The 24,064-nt window shown below is 34.2% G+C and overlaps 1 protein-coding gene across 1 annotated transcript; it reads right to left on the reverse strand.

Annotated features, from left to right (window-relative positions):
• Nucleotides 1–6,697: 6,697 nt before the first annotated feature.
• On the reverse strand, nt 6,698–12,596 carry ENDO2 (endonuclease 2). Its single transcript, XM_028262222.2, has 9 exons — nt 12,271–12,596; nt 11,396–11,570; nt 9,202–9,303; nt 8,342–8,397; nt 8,124–8,207; nt 7,943–8,035; nt 7,732–7,799; nt 7,076–7,149; nt 6,698–6,977 (listed from the first exon to the last, which is right to left on the reverse strand). Exons 1-9 carry the CDS (start codon nt 12,388–12,390, stop codon nt 6,883–6,885), a joined length of 867 nt encoding a protein of 288 aa, XP_028118023.2. The 5' UTR covers nt 12,391–12,596; the 3' UTR covers nt 6,698–6,882.
• Between the last annotated feature and the right edge of the window lie 11,468 nt (nt 12,597–24,064).

Below are 24,064 nucleotides of genomic sequence, written 5' to 3' on the forward strand. Positions count from 1 at the left end.
CGGTTAACCTCGCTGAATCTCATCGGGAAATCCCTCACCATATGGCCAGTCTTGCCACAGCAAAAACACGCACCTGATGCTCGATAACAAGCACCTCTGTGCTTCTTTCCGTAGTCGGGGCAGTTTGGAGTAGATCCACTACTTTGGCTAGAGCTGTTGGAGGATCCTGTATTTTGCCTCTTCGAAACTGACCGGCCTTTCTTGAAACTGAATCCGGTCCTCTTTCCTCTCCATTCTGTTGTTGGCGTTGTGGTTTGTTTCTTAGCCGCTATTGTGGCTTCTGCCATCAATGCCTTGTCGAGTACCTCCACATAAGTAGGTAATTTTAGGACACCCACTCGATCAAACACCTCTAAATCCAGTCCACCCTTAAACTTCCGTGTTTTCTTGTAATCAGTATCCACCATATGTGGAGCAAAATGTGCCAATTCGGTGAATTTGGCTTCATACTCTGCTACAGACATTCTTCCCTATTTAAGTTCTTGAAACTTGGACACCCTCCGATCCCTGAAGCATTGGGAAAAATATTTATCATAAAAGATTGCATTAAACTGTGCCCATGTCATATTCCCATTGCCACTTCGAATCAGTAACCACCACCTTCGGGCTTTATCTTTCAGAGTATAGGTGGCTAGGAGGACTTTCTGGGTTTCAGAACAAGGAAACACCTCATATAGTTTCTCCATTTCAAGCAACCACGTCTCAGCTTTCAAAGGTTCAATTCCACCATAGAACGTTGGTGGTTTCATTTTCATGAATTTCTGTGTCAGATTGATGATGTCATTATTATCTGCTTCGGCCTGTGCTGGTGGAGGCGGAGGGGGTAAAGGTTGTCGTCTCTGTTGTTGTGTCAAGGTTGCAGTCAATGCTGCTAACATCTGTTCCATTCGGCCCGTGCGAGCCTCAGAAGATTCACTTTCACCACTTCCCCTTGCATTCTCCATCTTACTATACAGACATCAAATGATAATAAACACAGGCACAATCTTATTCGTTTCCTTCAATTCATTTGATTCAAATGTACATTCAGTTTTCATATTCAGTTGAATTACCACACACTCACACATGCAAATGGAATACCCCTAATGCTTACTAGGACATCCTAAGCTCATACGGACCCTGTGTGTGCGGTAGAACACGTGCTCTGATACCACTCTGTCACGACCCAAACCCGTCCCTGTAGGTTTAGCACCGTAACCGGCCAGTAATCCGTGGATTACCAAAGGCCTCTGAACAGATTAGCAAATAATAAGGGGCTGCGGAAGCAATAATACAAAATAGACAAGGTCCAATGAGCTGTGATAACGTACATGGGACAGAACATTTCAAAACTTATTTATATATGCCTAAACATGCTAGTCCAGATACACAATATTTACAAGGTATTTACAAAATGTACTTCCCAAGACCTGACTTTACAGAGCACACACAGAGACTAGCATGAATACAAAAACAGTCATGGCATTAGGCTTCGTTCGGAACCTCCTCAGGAGGCATAACAGTTGGTTGACAAAAACAGAACAGAAGGCCGTCAACTCTGGCCCTGGTCATGTGCCAGCTCACCTACATACATAATATAAACTGTGAGCGGAAGCCCAGTGAATAATAACAGAGTAAAGGGGTTTTATGAATGATGTCCAACACAAGTTAGGATCTAGTATTTAAATCAGAACATGTTCAGACTTCAAAACAGAACTAGATTTAGATACACACTCATGTTCATATTCAGAATTTGCATAAGATCATTCGTGGTACACCCATTAGATATCAGATCAATTTGGTCCAGAGACCCACATGCATAGTTGGTACCAACGACCATAAAGGTTCATATCTTGCGTGCAAGTAGCCATGGTATTGTTATCCCTAGGCAAGGGCCACGTGCAGATTGGCCGCGGTATTGTTACCCCTATGCGAGGGCCACGTGAACTAAGGGTACCACAAATACTTTTCAGAAAAATTGGACATTCATTCATAATTCGTAAGATAGCATTTCAGAAAACAGATCATTCCATACCAGTTAAACATAACTTTACAGAGTTATTACTCACAGTGGGCCTTAAGACAAATAGACGGAGTAAACTTGGTCAAACGGTACGTGGCACGCAACCTACACAACACATAACAGATATACACTTGAAACACACGTTCTAATTGTACAAAACTTATTTAGTTGGCTCTTAGTGTGTTTCTAATCTCTTATCCTCATTATGGGGTCTTAAACATGGCCTAGGAATGCCTAGGATGGAATGAGGATGCAAAAATGCATTGAAAATCATTACTCAAATTTTGCTGAAGTTAAGGTCCACGCTCGAGCGTGGGTTTCCCCGCTCGAGCGGGAATGCAGACAATGAAGCTCCGCTCGAGCGTGACTTTCCCCGCTCGAGCGGACTGCAAACTTGTGAAAAAGGGCTGGATGCATGAAATTCACGCTCGACGGGCGCTCTACCCCCGCTCGAGCGTGTGACACAGACCCTCGCTCGAGCGTGGCTTCCCCCGCTCGAGCGGACTGCAAAACACACAAACTTCTGGGTATACGCATTTCACGTTCGAGCGTAACTATCGACGCTTGAGCGGAAGTGCATGTACTCAGGATTCACGCTCGAGCGTGGGTCAAATTTCTGGAAAATCCAGATTGACCTCCAAGCATGAAACTCGACCTTTAAGCCTTCAAAACTCATTTTTCTGGGCCAATATTTGAGAAAACAAAAAATAGCTCATAAAACAATATGTGTAAAAAAACATTTGAAGAAATCATGGCCCAAGAGCAACCCAATTTGTGCAAAATCAACATGAACTTTATGAATATTCTATGAATTCAACATGCAAGAACCTCTTTGAATTCAAACCCTCCAAAACATAATCAAACTTGATAATTTGATGGAAAACAAGTTGAATGACCATAATGTGAGTAAAATTAACACATGCATGAGGAAATTCTTGAAACTCATCCTTCAAAATGCTATGAAACATGCATGCATGCATGAATTAATCATCCATTCAACATTTTAACCCAATTCCTAGCTTTAGACACTAATTAACCATGAACCAAGAAAGAAACAATTCAAATTCAAGCTCAAGGGGATGAAATCTCTGCCTTAGGTCTTGAGTTCAAGGTGTGCTAGCTCAATTGTGTAGTTCTTCTACAAATCCTCAAATTTCCAAGCCAAATTCTTGATGAAACCAAGTTTCTCTCACTCTCCTTCTTTCTTATGGTTTTGGCAAAGAAAAAGGCTGAAAAATGTTGTATGGAGTAATTCTAAACAATGTATGAGAAAGTGGCCCACTCAAGGGCAATGATGTAATTAACTTGCACTCACTTAATCTATGTTTAATCTAGCATTATTTAATCTAATTTAATCGCTCCGAATCAAATTTTAATTAAACCTACCATAAAATTCTATAAATCCTAACTAGTACATAAATCAAGTCAATTTCTGATTCTAACGCCGATAAGGCTTTCAATTCGCAATTCAAAACGAAAATGTGAACAAATCTTTCTACGCCTAACAAATATAAACACAAAAATCAAACAACAAACATGCAAATTAATTCCAACTTCCTCCTAATCTACTGTTAGACATAATTAAGTGCGAATTAACGTTAATTAGAGGTCGGGGTCATTACATGTAGATAAATTAGGCTATGAAAGGGTGTATGGTGAATACGGTTTTGGTGACAGAAATGAGGCTGGAGAGAGTATCTTAGATTTTGTGTTGGCTTCTAACCTGATGGTGGCCAATACTATGTATAAGAAGAGGAAGAAGCATTTGATAACCTTTAACAGTGGGTTAGTTAAGAGTCAAATAGATTACTTTTTAGTGAGAAAAATGGACTGCCTAAAATGCAATGATTGTAAGGTGATTCCTGGAGAGAGCTTGACCTCTCTACATAGGATTTTGGAACCAGATTTATGTTTTAAAAGGCAATACCAAGCTAAGAAAGATGGTGGGCATCGTAGGACGAGATGATAGGACTTAAAAGGAGATAAATTAGAAATATTTAAGAATAGAATGGATAAGGAAGGTATTTGGGACTTGGAAGATGATGCTAACACTATGTGGAACTCAATGGCCAATTGTATGAGGAGAATCTCGAGGGAAGTGCTTGGAGTGTCGAAAGGAACAGGACCCAACTCTAGGGAAACTTGGTGATGGAGAAAAGAGGTTCAAGCGGTAGTTAAGCCAAAAAAAGAGTACTTTAAAAAATGGCAAAATGATAGAACTGAGGAAAACCTTAAGAGTTATAAATTGGCTAATAAGGAGGTCAAGAAAGTAGTGAGAGAGTCTAAGTTGAAAGCTTATAATGACCTATACACTAGACTAGAGAGTAAGGAGGGAGAGAAGAGGGTATACAAACTTGCTAATATACGGGAGAAGAAAACAAGAGATTTTAATCAAGTGCATCAAGAGTGAGGATTCTAAGGTATTGGTGAGGGATAAAGAGATTAAGGAAAGATGGAAGAACTATTTTGAGAAACTATTAAATGAAAAACATGGAGGTACGACAATAGGGGAAGAAATAGCCAGTAATACGATAAACCAAGATTATGGGTTCTATCATAGGATTCGGAACTTTGAAGTGGAGATTGCACTTAAGAAGATGAAATCAAATAAGGCTTTAGGACTAGATAATATCTCTATTGAAGCTTGGAAGTGTTTGGGTAAAAAGGGGGTTGCTTGGTTGACTAGGTTGTTTAGTAAAATTTTGTTGACTAGGAACATGCTAGATGAGTAGAGGAAGAGTATTTTAGTGCCAATCTATAAGAATAAAGGAGATGTCCAGAGTTGCAACAACTATAGAGGAATCAAGCTAATGTATCAAATAATGAAAGTGTAGGAGAGGGTGATAGAATGCTGATTGCGAGATACAATAGAAGTGTCAGAGAATCAATTTGGGTTTATGCCTAACTGGTCAACAATGGAAGCGACCTATCTTTTGATGAGAGTAATAGAAAAGTATAGAGAAAAGAAAAGAGACATTCATATGGTATTTATTGACCTTGAGAAAGCATATGATAAAGTGTCTCGGGATATAATATGGTGGGTGTTAGTGAAGAAAGAGGTGACAAAAGGTTACATTAATGTGATTAGGGACATGTATGAAGGGGTAGTGACCACTATTAGATCGCCTGTTGGAGAGACAAATGAATTTCCTATCACTGTAGGGTTACATCAAGGATCTACCTTAAGTCCTTATCTTTTTGTTTAGTTATAGATGAGTTGACGAGAAATATCCAGGATGATGTGCCATGGTGTATGCTTTTTGCAGACGATATAGTGCTAGTTGATGAGATTAGAGAAGGAGTTAATACAAAGTTGGAGATTTGGAGAAAAACTCTTGAATCTAAAGGATTCTAGATAAGCAGAACTAAGATAGAGTACATAAAGTGTAAATTTAGTAACGGTAACAATAAAAGCAGAGGAAAAGTAAAAATTAAGAACCAAGAACTACCTAAGAGTGAACATTTTCGTTATTTAGGGTCGATTATCGCAACAGCGGGTGAGATTGATGCAGATATGGCCCATATGATTAAGGCGGGATGGTGTAAGTGGAGAAGTGCGTCTGGGGTACTGTGCGATAAACGAATACCCACTAGACTTAAAGGTAAGTTCTATAGAACAACTATTAGACCAGCGATGTTGTATGGGACGAAGTGTTGGGCAACCAAGAAAAAACATGTAGATAAGATGAGTGTAGTTGAGATGAGAATATTAAGGTGGATGTATGGCAAGACTAGACAAGACAGAATTAGGAATGAGTGTATTTCGGGAATGGGTAGGAGTATTACCGATAAAAGATAAGTTGAGAGAGAATTGATTGCAATGGTTTGGTCATATTCAACGGAGACCAATAGAGGCAGTAGTGAAGAGATGCGATGTTATAACAGTAGATAGGAGTGTTAGGAGACGGGGTAGGCCTAGATTAACGTTGGTTAGCGTTGTAAATAGAGATATGAATCTACTTAATTTGACTAACGAAATGGGCTTTGATAGGGCCGCGTAGAGAAGAATGATTCATGTAATCAATCCCATTTGATGGGACTTAAGACTTGGCTTGGTTTGATTTGATTTGATTTATTTGATGATTGAGCTACAATTTGATGAATGAATAGGATGGTTTAGCAATTTGGGATGTAAAAGACATTCTTGAAAGGAAAGGAAGAAAAAAAAGTTACACCGTTCACATCAAATACAGTGTACGCTTTATATACTACTTGAAGTACATGCACAATAATGTGTGCAGAAAATCATTGGTGCGAGTGAATATAGAGAATTGTGTATGGTGGATAACAGCTATTGGTTTAGTGACTTCACTGTTTGATCCATATAATGACTACCCATGTCTCTATTTCTTTTCTCACCACCCGATGCCACAAAAATGAGTGATGAAAAAAACATGGGCAAATTACATATACACCCCTCGAGGTTTGGTTAAATTACAGATACCCCCCTGAGGTTTCAGAAATTACATCCCGCCCCCTGAGGTTTGTATTTTCATAACAATTTACCCCCTGAGGTTTATATTTCATAACAAATTACCCCCTAATTTCTTATGCAAATATAGCATTCAGGGGGGAATTCGTAATTTCTCAAACCTCAGGGGGGTATCTGTAATTTAGCCAAACCTCGAGGGGTGTATATGTAATTTGCCCAAAAAACATTACATAACTTCGTTCACACTAAATGTGGTGTTGACATTATGTAATAGTATAGTATATATACTTCATACATAGTTGGGGTTGCTACAGGAACATAAACTTCATTAAAATGCAACTATAGAAGTTGAAATATAGACAACCTAGTAGCAATCAATACATAGTTCTAAGTTTACAGTCTCAGGAAAGATCTGTTTTTCCCATGACACCAACAAGTGAATCAGTGCTCATCCAAATATACGGTTAAGAGTGGCTGCCAAACGAACCCCTCCTTGAGCTAACCGCAAATTGACAATTGGTACACGGGACTGGAAGTAGTCATCTGCAAAAACAACTTTGAGATTACTAATCCTGTTTGAAGATACGAATGAACTTGCATTTCTATCAATCTATACGGAAAAAAGAGCATTTGTTACTTGCCTTGTAGTACTGAATTTTCGCTTACACCCTTGTATGCCCAGTCACAGGCTGCTTTAATACCTTCAGATGCATATCTGCAATGAGCAATCGGGCTTAGTTTACAGACTTTTTTCATGTTTGTGTGCTCCTGATCTATTGTGTGTTTACAAATTTGATATGGTTGTTATGTGTCACAAAATGATTTAGATGAGTCAGACCACGACACTGGCTAAAGGACATCCACCAATAGCATCTTATCTCTTTCTGAAGATAGTATGTTACAGACCTTTCTTAATCCTTACCAAGCTTTTTCTAAACCAACAAAGTGAACAATTTGACAACTTTTCTCTACAATCAAACCGTCTTCTATTAAAGAATATGTTCAGTCTGTATGTATGTCCTCTATCATAGTACTAGACATACCCATGTGTTGTTCATGTGTCCATTATTGTAATTTTTCTAGAACTCTCTTATTTTCCTACTAATCTTCTACATCTTTGGAGACATCAAGGTTACCTCACATCCACTTTGGAGCAGTGAGACTAGCCATTAACTTTCATGGCCGAAAAGGTCCAAAGAAGTTTGTTGAACATTTGAATTTTTTCCACTAGAGGTCAATTTTCTGAAATTATGAAGTTGCTCAAAATTAAAATTTTATTAATTCACAATAAACATACATGTCGGGGCATGCTGTCTGGTTCCCGCTGCAATCCTCCCATGTCTGGACTTGATCTGCCCATTCACCCTGTCACGGAAAAATAGCAGATTATCACAAATGCAGGCAAGAGGTTACAAAAATTAAACAGAAAACAGAAAACGAAAACACAAACAAATTAGCAGATTCTTAAGTTCTATTCAAGTTGATGAATAGCTGTAGGTTGAACATACCGTTATATTCTTTTTGATTGCATCAATCAGTCCATCTACATTAGAATTATATGATCTATCTTCTGAGGTCATAATTATGCTGTCATCCCAGACCTGTATGTATGCTTTGAAATGAGAACACAATATGTTTTCTAAAACAACTATATGCTACTGATTCATATGCATATATATATACACTTACATGATGGAGAACTGTTTTCCTTGTATACCAATGGACATCAATTGTGTTGCCTCCCTTGTCTGAAGTAAAACCGACATGTAGTGGCTGCATAAACAACAACATTCAGTGATATGAATGGACAAAAATACATCAAACCTGAATTATGTTTGACAATACATTCTCGTACATGTCTGTACATAAACCAACCATTAATTTACATTTCTTGATTTGAAACATACCTGGTGAATATCTCCTATGAAGTGAGAAAGGAAGAGAAGTGCTTCTGTGAGATTATCTGATATTCACAGAGTTAAAATGCAAGTAAAATCAACTTAGTCAATCAAGGTCCATTCTACTAAATAACCTATCTAAATGAATCTGTTTGTATGCTCGGTTTGTTTGGATAGAAAATATTTTTAGAATTTTTTTTTTTTAATAAATTTTTGGCATTTGGTACAATGAAAAATGAAAGTTAATAGAAAATGTTTCCTATTGTCAGGAAAACAAGTTTGTTTGAGATGGAAATATCTTTCACTTTTGAAAGGTGAAAAACGTTTTCTAAATTAAAGTTGTCACAGTCATCACCTCCACCTCCACATCCACCCTTCCACCACCACCACCACCAACCCACCATCAATCATCCTGATAATTCATTATCTTCTACTCCGTTTGGATTGTAGGGTGAGAAAAGAAAAGAAATGATTATGTTTTCTCATTATTATGTTTGGATGAGTAAGAAAGCAAAGCATGTGAGTAATGAATATGAGTGAGATTTCTTTTTCTTCCTTTGTATTTTAATGATCAATTTTGGTATTATAAATATTTTACAAACAATCAAATTGTTTCTCACCAAATCTCACGAAAAGTGGTGAAATGAAATACGCTTAGTATGAGAGTTTTCTTTCTTATCATTTCCCATCATTTCTCACCATTTCTTACTCACCAAATATGAGAGAAGAGTTTTCTTTCTCATTATCATTTCTTAACAAATCACTCCATCCAAACAGAGTGTTAGAGTTTGTTGTTTATTAATTAGATCATAGGGTGTATGTGTACATATATATAAGAAAAAGAAGAGTTTTGGTTTTAAGAGTTATACATTGGGAGGCAGCGTTGCCATAGCTGAGGAGCTGGCTAGTGTAATTGTTAATTGCCCGTGCTACACACCTGCCCTGTACTCCATATTCATCTTTGCAATCCCCTGTACCATCATCAAATACAAATTGTGAACTACTTATTTTTAAAAAAACTGTAGCTTTACTGTCAACTAAGACTGACATAATCTCGTCATCGTCGAGCATGTTGTGAAGTAATATTTAGATGTTAGATCAATTGGAGATTATAGTTTTACATTTTGAGAAACAGGGAAACTCCCAAACAGTATCGAGTTGTGAAAATGAAATGTACACTGCCTTGTTATGTATCACCCCGCCTTGTTGCAAACTCGTGATTAGTTCCTTATTCTGAAATTATCATTAAGAAAATAGTGAAGGAGAAATTGCTAATGTATGGCATTGATCAATTTACATAGATCGTGAGATCTCTTGAAATATGACTAACCGAAGTTTTGGTATTTATTATTTATCATTTATCCAATCAAAACTTAAAAATCCTTGGATTTTTAAATTCGCATGATCTTTCAAATAAATACAGATATTGTATCTTTATTGCACACACAAAAAACAAAAAAATCTAGTATCCTGTCAGGTGGGTTTCTTGAGGAATACAAATAATCTCTTTATTTATTTATATTCTTTTTTTTAAAGATTTGGCGAACATATGGAATAACTAGTGATTTACAATTAGGTTGTTACAATTAATACATTGATCCTTCCAGCATTAAGGCTTTCTGTTAGTTGGTTCCATCCATAAAGTAGGTGCAAAATTGGTTTCTTTTCAAGAAGATAGATCTACATTGAATCATTATTAGTAGGGAAAAAGTGTGGTGACAATAAAAAAGTTGTCGCCAAACTTGTCACGATGTTCTTTTATTTTATTTTAGTTTATAAAAGTGAAGTGGACCCCACCAAATTTGTGCTTTGGTGACAAGTTTCTTGACAAAATTTTTATTGGAATTATTTGTTACAGCTTTTTGGAGTAATTATAACTTATTTTGATTTGAGAGTCTGTGCTAGATTATTTAGTGCAATTTTTGCTTATAACTTGTTGGGTAAAAATAGCTTAAACAAACTAAAAAATATGATTATTTGAAAACTGGAGTAGGAATGCTTTTAACTTTTATTTTTTAATTATCAATTTTTAACTTAAAAAAAAGCTCAGGCCATTGTGTGGAATAAACCTTTGGCTAGGCTATTGGAATAAACCATTGTGGGCCATTGACTTAGGCCTCGTTTGGCAAGTGGCTTTTTTAGTCAAAAAGTCAAAAAGTTACTAAAAAAATCAAAAAGCTAGCAACTTATATCAAAAAGTCAAATATTTTCTTTTCTCTCTACTTTTTGCACATCTTTTCATAAAAAGCCAAAAAGTCACCCCAAATATACTAGTTTTTTTTACCTCATGTTTTAGCCAAAAAACTAAAAAATTATTAAAATAGCATGTTCCCAAACGAGGCTTTAGTACACTTATTTTTACTGCTTAACCAATTTATAAACGTTTGGATAAATGTAAAGAAGTATCACTTTCTCATGAATTTATTTTGAATGGGAATATTTTGGTTCAATTATATCCCAATTGGGCTAGGCTTGTGTGATTAGATTGGAGGGTATTGTTAGACACGTTAAGGTCTACCACATGTCTCGTTTTAATAATCAGAACCGTTCAATGTGTAGAACTCGTTGAGTACTATATGGCTGTAAACAATCATGTTGATCGGATATCAATAGCTATTTCATCGAATCATATTTCTATCAATCATTTATTTTTTCAACGTCTATTTTTTTTTATACAAAATAGAATTAATCACGTAACTATTAATATCCGATCAACGTGATTTGTTACAAGTATATAATATTTGACAATTTCTACACATTGAGCAGTTCAGATTATCGAAACGAGACTCGTGATAGGTCTCACGAGCCCAACAATACCCTCCGATAGCCCCATCCCAATTTTATCAAGGGAGCAACCCCATCTTTCACATGTCAAAATGAAAAATATTTCAAAACTATTTTAAACAATAGGGGGACTAATTTGCCCTTTTTGTAGCCTAAACCATTTGTCATATGAATGGAAATATGACAGAGTTTGGTCACATTGTTTAGTACTGATTCAAAAATGGTCATTGTTTTTTTATGACATATATAGGAGAGAGGGGGTAGAGTATATATACATACTGGTGTACTGGTAGGCACAGAGATTATCAGGGGTATCAATGAAATGAAGAGATGATGACCAGTGATAATGGAACTTGACTCTGTCTGCCCATGAACACTCACTCCCTAAATCATCACCGGCCGACGCCGGAAGCAGTGTCTTGACCGCTGCTGCTGCACTTTCACTCAACCGCGACTGCAACAACCACACAAATTTAGAGCCCATTTGAAAAGTGACTAAATTTTTTAGTCAAATTTTAACTAAAATCTGAAATGAAAAAATCAACCATTTTTTTTTTTGTTTTTAATTGTTTTTTTTGAAAGTTGAGTTTTTTTTTAATGATTTTTTAAAAATAATTTAAGTAAATTTTTTTAATTTTAGATGCATGTACCTAAAAGTAAAATATTTAAAAATTAATAAAGATATACAAAAATACTAAAATTTATTGAATTTTTGTACTAAGTGAATTTTTTAATTTTTTTATTATAAATATTATACTTTTTAGACTTTTAAGAATAAGTTATTTTAGTAACTTTTTTACTTTTTAAAAAAAGATATGTAAAAAAATAGAGAAATGATGTGACCTAAAAGAAATAAAAAGACAAAAAGTATGCTATTTTTGTAGCATCCCAAATAAAAATTATGTAAAATATAAAAAAAAGTTCCTAAAAATTTAAAATAAAACATGAAAAGCAAAAAACTTAATTTTTAGAAAATCAATCTAAATCAAACAAGGTGAGGGCAAGATTTTTTAGCTTTTTTTTTTTTTTTTTTTCTGAGTTGAAAATTTGAAAATTTGTTAGCTTTTGATTTTTTTTAAGTGATTTTTTGACTAAAATATGTAATTGTCAAACCAAAGGAGAGAGGGAGAGAGAGATAGAGTTGAGAAGCTGACCTGGGCAATTCTGCAAATGGTGAGATGGCCATCAATTCCCCAACCATGAACAACAACTGGAGAGAGGATCAGAACAAGTGAAACTATAGCAATTATATGATGAGCTCTGCAGCACTCCATTTTGCGTCTCTCTTGTAACTTGAAATTTGTTTTTGGGAAGGTATCTGTGCATAATATATATAAAAGGCATGGTCAAATCAAAAGAGGAAATAGATCCATACGTTTGATGGGATGGGTTGGTGTGAACTGTATGCCAAAAAACCGTTATTTTGATTGTCTTATTTGGCCAACAATAAAGAAAGAAGAAAAAAGGAAAAAGGAAAAAGTTGCTTTTGTAACTAATAAACTAAGCTCAATTTTTGTGCTTGATTTGGTTAAAATTATAATATGTGATAATAAAAAAAAATGTCAAACAAAATAGAAATTATCAAGCGTTTCGGAAACACCACCTGACTATGTGTTCAACCAATTATATTTTGATATTTTCTTATGTTGTTTCTATTTTTTTGGGCGACGTAAATGCATAATTCTTTATTATTAAATAGACACACTGCTACCTTGAAATTTTTGAAAAATCATATAATTATTCCAAACAAATGCCCAACCTTTGGTGGTAAGGGTAATATGATCATTTCTGTCTAAGAAACAAAAGTTCAGAAGAGCTCTTTAAACTTTTACCTTAACAAAAAATAATAACAATTTTAATAATTGCCAAATGCATCAATTTTTTTTTAGCATTTATAATATAATAATAAATAAATAAATAAATAAATAAATAAATAAATAAAAAACAAAAACAAAGAAGTAAAAAAAACAACTAAGAAATTGTCAAACCCAACCTAGAAAATTCCATCTAAAAAAACCCCAAACAAATAAATTAAAAATAAAAATTTAATACTATAGTAATATGAAGCCATCGTCGATATATGATATTATCATTCATTCAATATATGTAACAATTCTAAAATTAACTAGGAAAATGTATTTGCATCAGAATATTGAATTTACTATTGCATGTATAAGTTATTATTGACAAGCGATGGTACTACATATATCATAATGCAATATCACCGTTACATTATTTTTTAGGGGGATGCACCAATAAATCCCAAATTAATAACTTATGCACTGTTTAGTCCTAAAAGTTTTCTTATAGACTGAAAGGTCCCATTACAATGTTAATAATATCAGATACAATGTTAATAACATCAAAGTCATGTTACAAACATTGGATTTCAAACATCTAATGTTCATCAAATTTCAATAATGTTTGAAAATATAGGATGAAAAACATTTAATGTTCATCAGATTTTAATAAATTTTGAAATTATAGAATGAAACATCAGATCATTTACATCATCCACATCATGTTGATGTAAAAATGGGACTAAATGGAGCATAAGAAAACTTTTAGGACTAAATGGTTCAACGTTTCAAAAACTAGGACTTATGGGTAAATTTTCCTATTTTTTACTCTCTATACATTTATTTTTGTCATCCAATTACCGGCCGACATGAGTGGAGGTGATATTTCAAGGGAAGGGAAATGAAATTAATTGGTGGGAAAATGAAATATTTTTGTTCACACTTTTGGGTTGTGATGATTTGGCTTTTATAATGTTTGATTGTGTGTGAATGAGAAGCTCCTACTTTGGCCATCTTTTGAAAAAGTGCATTATATTTTTAATGCTTTTATTGTGGGTACGTGCTTTAAAGGGAAAGGAACTTCAAGGAAGATAACACAGTTCAAACGGTGCTGGGTTTGTGATTGTAACGTATCGGCTCTAAAGAATATCCCAAATGGATCTGGGTGCTGAGCAAGTATCCTCTCCTTGAATTCTTTCCTTAACTTCTTTCTTATAGGATTTTCGGGTTCACTTTTAGGCCCAATTTTAATAATTCGAGCCATTCATATTTTAAGATTTATTCAATATATCATACCTGTAAAAAATCAAGTTGATCGGATATCAGAAAGTATGTGTTCAAAAAAACCGAACTACAAACTATTTTTTAATAAATAGTTTTCCGAACACATACTTTCTGATATTCGATCAACTTGATTTTTTACAGGTATGATATACTGAATAAATCTCAAAATATTAACGGTTCGGATTATCAAAATTGGGCCTAAAATTGGGCCCGAAGGCCCTGCAAGGAAGGAGTCAAGGAGAGGATTCAAGGAGAGGGTCCCAATTCTTGGGTGCTGGCTGTTTACTCAGGACAGCAGGCACTGTTGTGCTGTTTTATGAATTTATTTTGAGGTCTGATTTAATGATCTGAACCGTTCATATTTTAGAGTATATCAAGTAAAACATATTTATAAAAAATCAAGTTTATCGGATATCGTTAACATACATATGGGGTGCCTACTATGTGTTGTGCTGCCATATGGGCTCATTTCGAGGTTTGATTTGATGATCCGAACCAATCACAGTTTAAAGTATTTCAAGTAAAACATACTTATAAAAAATCAAGTTTATAGAATATCGTTAACCCTTTCATCTACTCACATTTGTATTCATTTTAATACTTTAAATCACAATGTCATTTATTTTTGTAGATACAAATGTGATTAGATGAGAGGGTTAACGATATCCGATTAACTTGATTTTTTATATGTATATTATACTTCATATACTCTAAAAGGTGAACGGTTCGAATAATCAAACTAGATCCCGAAATGAGTCTATAAGGCAGCACAACAGTACCTGCTGTGCTACACAGCAGGCACCCCAATGTATAGAGATTCTATACATAATTAATTGTAGCAAGTATATGATAACATCGAAAATGTTTTTTTTTTTTTTTTTTTTTTTTTTAATTTTTAAACTTACATTAGCCTAATTTAAGGGATAAAGAAAATGAGATCATCCACAACGTCCCAAAAGGGATTCGAATTCGCAACTTCTATTATGAGTAGGGGTGTGCGCAGTGCGGGTCGGTGCGGTTTGAGAGAAAAATAGAAACCGTATGGCGGGTGGCGGATTGATAAAAGTGTCACTAGAATTTGCCATTTTCCTTATCGAAAACCGGCGGTTCGGTTGGCAAATAATGGCGGATTTGCCTTGGCGGTTCGGGCGGATTGGCGGTTTATAAAAAATATAATTCAAATTACAAAACTTAAATCAAAGAGTAAAAAAAAGACGAGAGATATCGTAATGTTAAGCATCTTGTGAAGCTTTCTTCTGATGCAACAAGTGTAGCAACAACATGATAATATCAACGACTATACCATTAGTTCATTACAAGCATCTGTGGAAGCTACAATGATCAAATACAATACATAAAATTCCCCTTGAGCAGTAATGTAATACTATATTCTAAGGTATAGAACAACAAGCAAACTTAAGTAAAAAAGAATTTTTAGAATCCTATAAAACATGATTTAATAGCGGTGCGGGTCGGTGCGGTTTGGAAGAAAAATAGAAACCGGCGGATTGATAAAAGTGTCACTAGAATTTGCCATTTTTCTTACCAAAAATCGGCGGTTCAATTGACAAATAATAACAAATTTGCCTTGGCGGTGCGGTTCGGTGCGATTTTGGCGGTTTCGGCGGTTTCGGCGATATTATGCACACCTCTAATTATGAGGGATGGAAAACATATCACTGTAGCACATGGTCATGAATTGTGCGTGAACAATGCACAGATATTCTAATTGGTTGAAAATAATGGATTCCATATCCAAATAGTGTCTTCGGACTGCTTAAAAGTATAGATCCCACTATTTTTTACCAATTAAAAAAAAAAAAAAACAAACATTCTTCCAAATCAATAATTTAGATCGAAGGGTATTGTTTGGGCCACCACGGATATTATTTTGAAGATCCAAATATGCTTATTTTGTTAGGCATTTTGTACATTTTATTCAAAAAAATAAAAATAAAATTAAATCGATTCGATAATTATAACCTATTTAATTTATTACATTTGTCTTTAAAAAAAAAAGAAATGACAACAATTGTGTGTCAATTACAAACTTGCAACATGACATCTTCAGGAGGCTTGCTCTATAGAATTGTTTGATCGGACGGATTATAATATAAGATTAAAATTATTAACTCATGAGACTGACAATTTAGTATCTGATTATAGTTTTTGTTATTGCGATTAGATTTCGATGGACATTTGTTGAACAAAATTAGTGAACTTTTTAATCTTACAACTAATAATACAAAATAAATATATAATTAATAATATGTGTTGGTGTATACATCAACTCATGTTATTTTAATATTAAAATTATGTATGTGCATTCATGTGTTTACATACATCATGTCATAAAGTGTAGTCCAAGATCATATAACAATGCAATATGATGAACTGAAAGGGTTTGAATGTATCATGTAAAAGGTTATGAGTTACAATTAATTTATGATCATATTAATATGTGTATTTCATGTATTTGATGATAGGCCTTTAAAGAGTGAGTTACATGCATGCATTATGGTGGTAATTTACATGCATGTTAATGGTAGAGCCGTATTGTTGGTGGAGGAATGTGGGTGATGAGAAATTTCTGTTACCAATAGAGTTAAAAGGAATATAACAATTACTATTGGGTGTTATGGTGTTTAATCGTTCGTTGATTGTATAATCTCTTCATATGGCTCTTTTGTATCTATAAATGTACTTTCAAGCATTAGTATTGTGTGGCTCAAAAAAAAAAAAAAAAAAAAAAAAAAAAAAAAAAAAAAAAGCTTTAGTATTGTGTGTCCAAATTTTATGGATTACAAGTGTATATATACAAGTGTACATGAAGAATATGAGTGTGTATGTATATTTTATATTGTGTTTATATATAAATAATTAGGCAGCGTGTAAAGGTGTTTTTCTGGTGGAGCTTTGGATACTTGTGCAGGGTAAGTGGAGTCAACACGACTGAAAGTCGGGTTGTTGTATCCTAAGGAAGATAGATTAATTTGAGAATTCTGCTGCATTAGGGAATGGTAGTTTTACCAACCGAGAAAGACTTGAATCTCTTTACAGAGAGCAAGATTACCGCACCTCAGTCCGATTTATTTTATATTCATATATTCAGAGATGTGATGTGTAATACATATTTAATATAGTGGACGAGGGATAATATTCGTGGATGTAGGCAGACACCAAATTCATGTGGTTCAGCAAATCTGCCTACATCCACGAATATTATCCCTCGTCCACTATATTAAATATGTATTACACATCACATCTCCAAATATAAGAATATACAATAAATCAGACAGAGGTACAGTAATCTCGCTTTCTTTAAGGAGATTCAAACCCTTCTCTGTTGGTAAAACTGTCACTCCTCGATGCAGCAAAATTCCCATATTAGCCTGTCTCCCCCAAGATACAATAGCCCGACTTTAACACCCCAAAGAAGTTAACACCAATAGACTCATTATCTTCCAACAACATAATCTTGTTTTCCAAATTAATAGCTTCCATTGCTTAAAGTATACGGAGTATAAAGCCTTATCATTAACATCATCACCAATCTCTAATATTTGTATTTATTAAACTATAGAAATTTACAAAAATACTTCACATGCGATTATACACTCAACATTCCTAGAATATAAATCTATAGAATGTGATACAATAAGTCAAGTATAGTTCAATGTCCTCAAGGGTTACAAATTTCAAGGCTTAAGTCTGGTTACACAAAAATGATTTTCAAACCCATACATGTAAAGCCTTTAGTTTGTCAAAAATAATTACAACAAAAGAAAAGAGCCTTGTGCTCTCAAAATACATTCCACGCCTTTAACTTGGTGGGATCACCACATCCTTTCCTACAGAAAATCTCATAGGGTGAGCGGAAAGCCTAGTAGGAATATCTTAACAAAGTATATACATTTTATATAGTCTCTTGAGATGAATGCATATGTCATGTCATTCTCAAAACATATATCTCTATATTTTGAAAATCTTGTGCTAAATGCAATTTGAAAACACAACAATTCAATAACTTTAATGTAGTTCAAGGGGTGGTAAATACGACTTAGGTAATCTCTAGGTTGGTGTCTGCAAGTAGGCATATCATGCACTACCAATCACCACTTTACCAGTTGCTAACTGGAAGGCACGTGGTACCTCCTCTGCGCGTGTTTTCGGTCTTTCACCATGGACACTCAGGCCAACTTAACCAATACCAACTACACCCCCTATCCAGACTTACCAACGTATTTACCCCGAAACAAATCCAAATAATCTTGTTTTACAAAACAATTCATTTCTCAAGCAATAATTTTCCAATGCAAGATTCAAAATCAATTGCAACAATGATTCAATGGAATGGCAATGCAAAATGTACAATGCAATAATATAGTTTCATTTTCAATTCCACCACACAATCCTCCATTATGATCAAATTTCCATATCTCTTATCAATGTAATATCATAATACATTTTACAAGAGATAATATATCAACATCATCATTCATGAATGTTTCACATATTAATCATCATTGTTTTAAAATTTGGTCTTTCCAAGACAAACAACAATAAGCTATTCCTCAAGTTTTCCAAATCAAAAATTCTTATTTTCTTATGAAATTTTCCCATTTGATACAGCTATAGAAATTTCCTCCATCATTTATTTACATAACAACTTATCAAGCATAAATTTCATAATATCTCAACTTTTTTTTTTTTTCCAAAATCCCCCAATTCTAGGGTTTTCACCAAACTAGGCTTTTGTTCCATTTTTGAATAGATTTTTCCCAAAATAACACCCACACTTTAGAATATAGCTAATGCTATCAAAGCTATGGGAAAAAATAGAGAAAATCTATTTCTAATATCATCTAGGGTTTATCAACCTAAAACCATAGTCCAAACATGAAAGAAATATCCCAAACAAGGATAAACTTACAAAAACATATATATAGCTCTAAGAATATCCCTACCTCAAGCTTGGGAGATGAAAAGGGTGAAAACCTTAAAATTCAACGTTGATGAAAACTTGATTCAATTGGTGTAAAGTAGCCCTTGTCGCCCTCTTCGATTTGGTGTAAAAAGTCTTCTCAAATTCTTGATGATTTTTGCTAATTCTTAGAGAGAAGTTTGGATTTGGGTGTGTTTGTAGAGAGAAGGAAGAGAAAAGATGGATATATATATATATATATAGAGAGAGAGAGAGAGAGAGAGGAGTGAAAAAGTGACTCAAACACGTTTTTGCCATTAGTTTTGAGGAAAAGAGTACAAAATTCGAGACAGATGTGTCGAAATCTGCACAAGTGGTTTCAATTCTGCGTGAGCAGAATCCCAAATCTGCACGAGCGGATTCTATGCCTCCACGGGTGATTTACTCCAGAGAAAACTCAGATTTTTCACAGAAAATCCACTCGAGTGGAACCCAAATCCGCACGAGTGGTTTTGTCCATAAATTTCAAAAGACTCCGTGTGATTCCGCTTGAGCTGTTCTGCCCAGAAAACTTAGAATTTGATTTTGCATCCCAAAACAGGTTCCAACGCCCAAAACTCAACTCGAAAGTGTTAATGGGAAATTAGTAAGAGTAGTAAAGAATGATCAAGGACCTAACACGATAAAAAAACGCCGAAAGTAAAGCACACTATCAAATTACACAATACTAGCCAAGTCCAACACCCAGAACATCACATCGACTTTTAGTCGTGTTGACGCCACTTAGCCTGCACAAGTAGGTGAGTCCAAAGCTCCACCATAAAAACATATTTACAGGTTGCCTAATTATTTCTGTATAAACACAACATAAAATATGTATACACATACTCATATTCTTCATGTACACTTGTATATATACACTTACAATCCATAAAACTTAGACAAATGATACTAAAGTTTGAAGCTACATTTATACATCGACAATGCTAGGTAGCTCAAATTTTTGTGGCTCAAATGGCTCAAATCTGTCAAAACGACGTCGTTTTGACAGATTTTGAGTGTAAAACGATGTCGTTTTAACAGATTTGAGCCATTTGAGCCACAAAAATTTGAGCTACCAAACATTTTCCTTTATACATACAAAAGAGCCATATGAAGAGATTATACAATCAATGCACAATTAAACACCATAACACCAACTACTGATTGTTAAATTCTTTTTAACACCATTGATAACGGTAGTTTCTTATCCTCTACTAACATGCAATGCGGCTCTGTTGGTGCAAATTATTGGAAAATTACGATTTTTATAGGCTTATTTTGGGCAAACTTTGAACCCAAAATTGAGTGGGTCCCACACGTCATTTGGGGTGGGTCCAAAGAAGTGATGTGTTCCTTGCTGCATGGCAAGTCAGACAGTGAAGACGGTTCGTCAAAACCATTTATGAGTGAATGGAAAGTTAATGTCGTTTTCGGGTTCATAGAATGGACAATTCAAGAAGTAAAATGTAGGTTTCCTTGAAATGGTTATCCCACATTGGAAACTTAAGAGAATTTATGTGTGTTTATAAGTTCTAGGTGGCAACACTTGGGTTGGGCCCCAAAGGGCACCCCAAGTTTGTAGAAGTGAGGAGTTATGGACAATGTGAACCTTAGCCCAAACCACCATACAAACATGCGTGCACGCGCCGCTGCGGCCGTTGTCGTCCGTCTAACTGGCCGGCCGAGCCAAGCCGTGCCTGGGATGGGTCAGCTCTAATATTAATTTTTTGGACAAAATTTATTTGAATTTTTTCTAAAAATTCTTTCGAGAAATTAATTCAAAATTTGCACTAAATTTGAATTCAAATTTTCTATCCATAATTGTGCCTCTTCCAGTCCGAAATTCCCAACAGATAAACTGTCTTTTAACAAGTTTAAAACTACCAGAAACTACCCAGTAGTTACGAGTTCAAAACTGCTGCAGATCTGTTCAAATTTCAACTGTATCTGTTCATTCAAATTTCATATATGTTCGGTTCAAATCTGTACCTGTTCGGACAGATCTGTTGGTCACCATTTTGCCTATAAATACTAGCATATTCCAGCAGTTTGGAGATCCGAAAAAAAAATCCAGAAAAATTCTTTTCTTCCCGATTTTGCTCTTTGGTTGCATTATTCTTCATATTATTTTTAGGGAAAAAATCAGAGAATATAGAACACAAGTTTGGTTTGCCGTACAAATTGTTTGGAGCGCTACTACAATAATTTGTGAAGATCATTGTATCCTAGGAGATAGACGCCTTTTATCCATAAGCACTATAACGGGGCCAATCTGTCTTAAGGACAAATTGTCATACATTCGATTTGATCTTTTTGTACTTTTACATTTCGGTGAAATAAATTCTATAAGTAATTTATTTTTATTTGTTTGATTTGTTTCAAGTTATTTATTTTACACAGAAGATTTTTCCAATAATCTTAAGACCGATTCAAATTATTCTGTTTATACAGAATTTTTCGTTTGTTTCCTTTCTTCTTTCTTGTTCTTACAAAAATTATTTTCAGTGGTTTTACAAATAATATCCTGGTTGGAAAAATAAATAGTAGTAATATACTGTTTAAAAAATAGTAGTAATATACTGTTTATTTTCTTTGACAATTAGTAGTAATATACTAGTGTCATTAACAATTCAGAATATTTATTTGTGAAGTTTGTCAGAAATTAATTTTGGTTTTAAGAAACAATTTCTGAGTTTTCATTAATTAAAATTCTATTTTCAGTATTTTAATTTTTGAAGTGTTACAGAAATATTTTTCTGTGTGGAATTAATTTGTTTAAATAATTTTGTATTTGCAAATTAATTGAAAATAAAAGTTACAATTCTTTTTATTTTAGAGAATTTAAAATTTTGTGTTTATGGTTTAATTTTCTGTGTAGTATAAAATTATAATTATAATTTTGTTTTATAATTTAGAATTTATGGGTACTAGAACTGGTCAAACTAATGCTCAAACAAGTACCAGTGTGGTGGTTGCAATTGCTCCAACCCCTCATCTTGTTGTGACCGTGCCAGTGAATCACGGTGAAAAATTAGAGAAGTTCTTAGGAACTGATTTTAAAAGATGGTAACAAAAAATACTGTTTTATCTTATTACTCTGAACCTAGCTCATTTCCTCCGTGAAAATGCTCCTACGTTGAAAGAGGATGAAACCCACCGGTAAGTAGTTGCTGCAGTCGATGCCTGGAAACAAGCTGATTTCCTTTGTCAGAACTACATCTTGAATGGACTTGACAACACATTATATAACCTCTACATTCCTATCAAAACGGTAAAGGAACTTTGGGAGTCTTTGGAGAAAATGTACAAAACAGAAGATGCTAGCTCAAAAAAATTTGTGGTTGGCAAATTCCTGGACTTTGTGATGGTTGATTCTAAGACTGTGATCAGCCAAGTTTAAGATCTCCAACTCATTCTGTATGACATTCATGAAGAAGGCATGTCTCTCAGTGAATCCTTCCAAGTTGCTGCCTTAATTGAAAAATTACTACCAGGCTGGAAAGAATTAAAGAACTACCTCAAACACAAGTGAAATGAAATAACTTTGAAGGAATTAATTGTGCGTTTGAGGATTAAGAAGTCAACCGCAATTCAGAGAAACGGGCTAGTAAGCATCTAATGAAATCAAAGGCTAATGTGGTGGAACATGCTCCAAAAGCAAATAAACGAAAGGTTTCTGGAGAGAGTTCCTTACAAGGATTTAAAAGAGGGAGGAGGGGGAAACTAAAAAGTACAAGTTTAATGGCAAATATTACATCTGTGACAAAGAGGGACATCGGGCCAAAGATTGTCGTAGCAAAGGTAAAAGCAAAAGAAGAACAAACAAGAAGCCTGCTCAAGCCAATATAACCGAAGTGGATAAAATTTCCAATGGTGTTGATGACATAAATCTTTCTATAGTTGTTTCCGAGGCAAACCTTGTCGAAAATCCTCAAGAATGGTGGGTGGACACTAGTGCTACTCGCCACATCTGCATCGACAAAAAGATGTTCACATCTTATTCTATAGTGGACAACCGTGAACAACTTTTTATGGGCAATTCCTCGACTTCTAAAGTTGAAGGACAAGGAAGTAGGGATGGCAATGGGGGTTAATGGGGTGGATATTAATTTCCCATCCCCATTCCCCAATAATAAATTTTCTCCATTCCCTATTCCCCATTCTCCATGGGTACCACCCTCCCCATTTCTTAATGGGTTGGGATTTTCCCCAACCCACTTTAATCCCCATTTTTATTTTATTTTTATTTTTTATATTTAATGTTAACAATCACTTATTTATTTATTTATTTTTTAAGATTCACAACAAAAGCTAAATATACATTCAATCTTTTTTCTTTCTTTTTTAATATATTTAATGTTAACAACTTTTTTTTTTTTTTTAAGTTCACAACAAAAGCTAAATATACCTTCAATCTTTTTTCTTTCTTTTTTAATATATTTAATATTAACAACTTTTCTTTTCTTTTCTTTTAAGGTTTTAGCTAAATATACATTCAATCTTTTTTTCTTTCTTTTTTAATATATTTAATGTTAACAACTTATTTTTTTATTTTATTTTATTTATATTTTTTTAAGGTTCACAACAAAAGCTAAATATACATTCAATCTTATTTTATTTTATTTGGTTCAACAACAAAATCAAATACACATTAATTAATTAATTAAAAAGTTTGTTTTATAATAATCAAATATATAATTTTGAGACAATCAAATAAGTTTTAGTAATTGAAAAAAAAATATGGAAGAACATGGAAGATTAAAAAAAAAATTACAACGATCTCTCTCTCTCTCTCACTCTCACTTTCACTCTCTCCCCTACATGGTATAAGAACCTATTTACAATGTTATAAGAGCCTGTTTGAAGAAATAAAATGTGAAAGAACCTGTCTGAAGAAAG

Source organism: Camellia sinensis, chromosome 10 (assembly GCF_055761805.1).
Source record: "Camellia sinensis isolate YWXY chromosome 10, ASM5576180v1, whole genome shotgun sequence".
In the NCBI taxonomy this organism is placed as follows: Eukaryota; Viridiplantae; Streptophyta; class Magnoliopsida; order Ericales; family Theaceae; genus Camellia; species Camellia sinensis.

Bases quoted from the DNA above. Each gene is read 5' to 3' on its own strand.
- ENDO2 (XM_028262222.2), bottom strand. From the start codon at position 12,390: ATGGAGTGCTGCAGAGCTCATCATATAATTGCTATAGTTTCACTTGTT. The intron at 8,036-8,123 runs GTAAGTGTATAT...GCATACATACAG, and splicing joins GGAAAACAGTTCTCCATCAT to GTCTGGGATGACAGCATAAT. The intron at 6,978-7,075 runs GCAAGTAACAAA...TTGTTTTTGCAG, and splicing joins CGAAAATTCAGTACTACAAG to ATGACTACTTCCAGTCCCGT.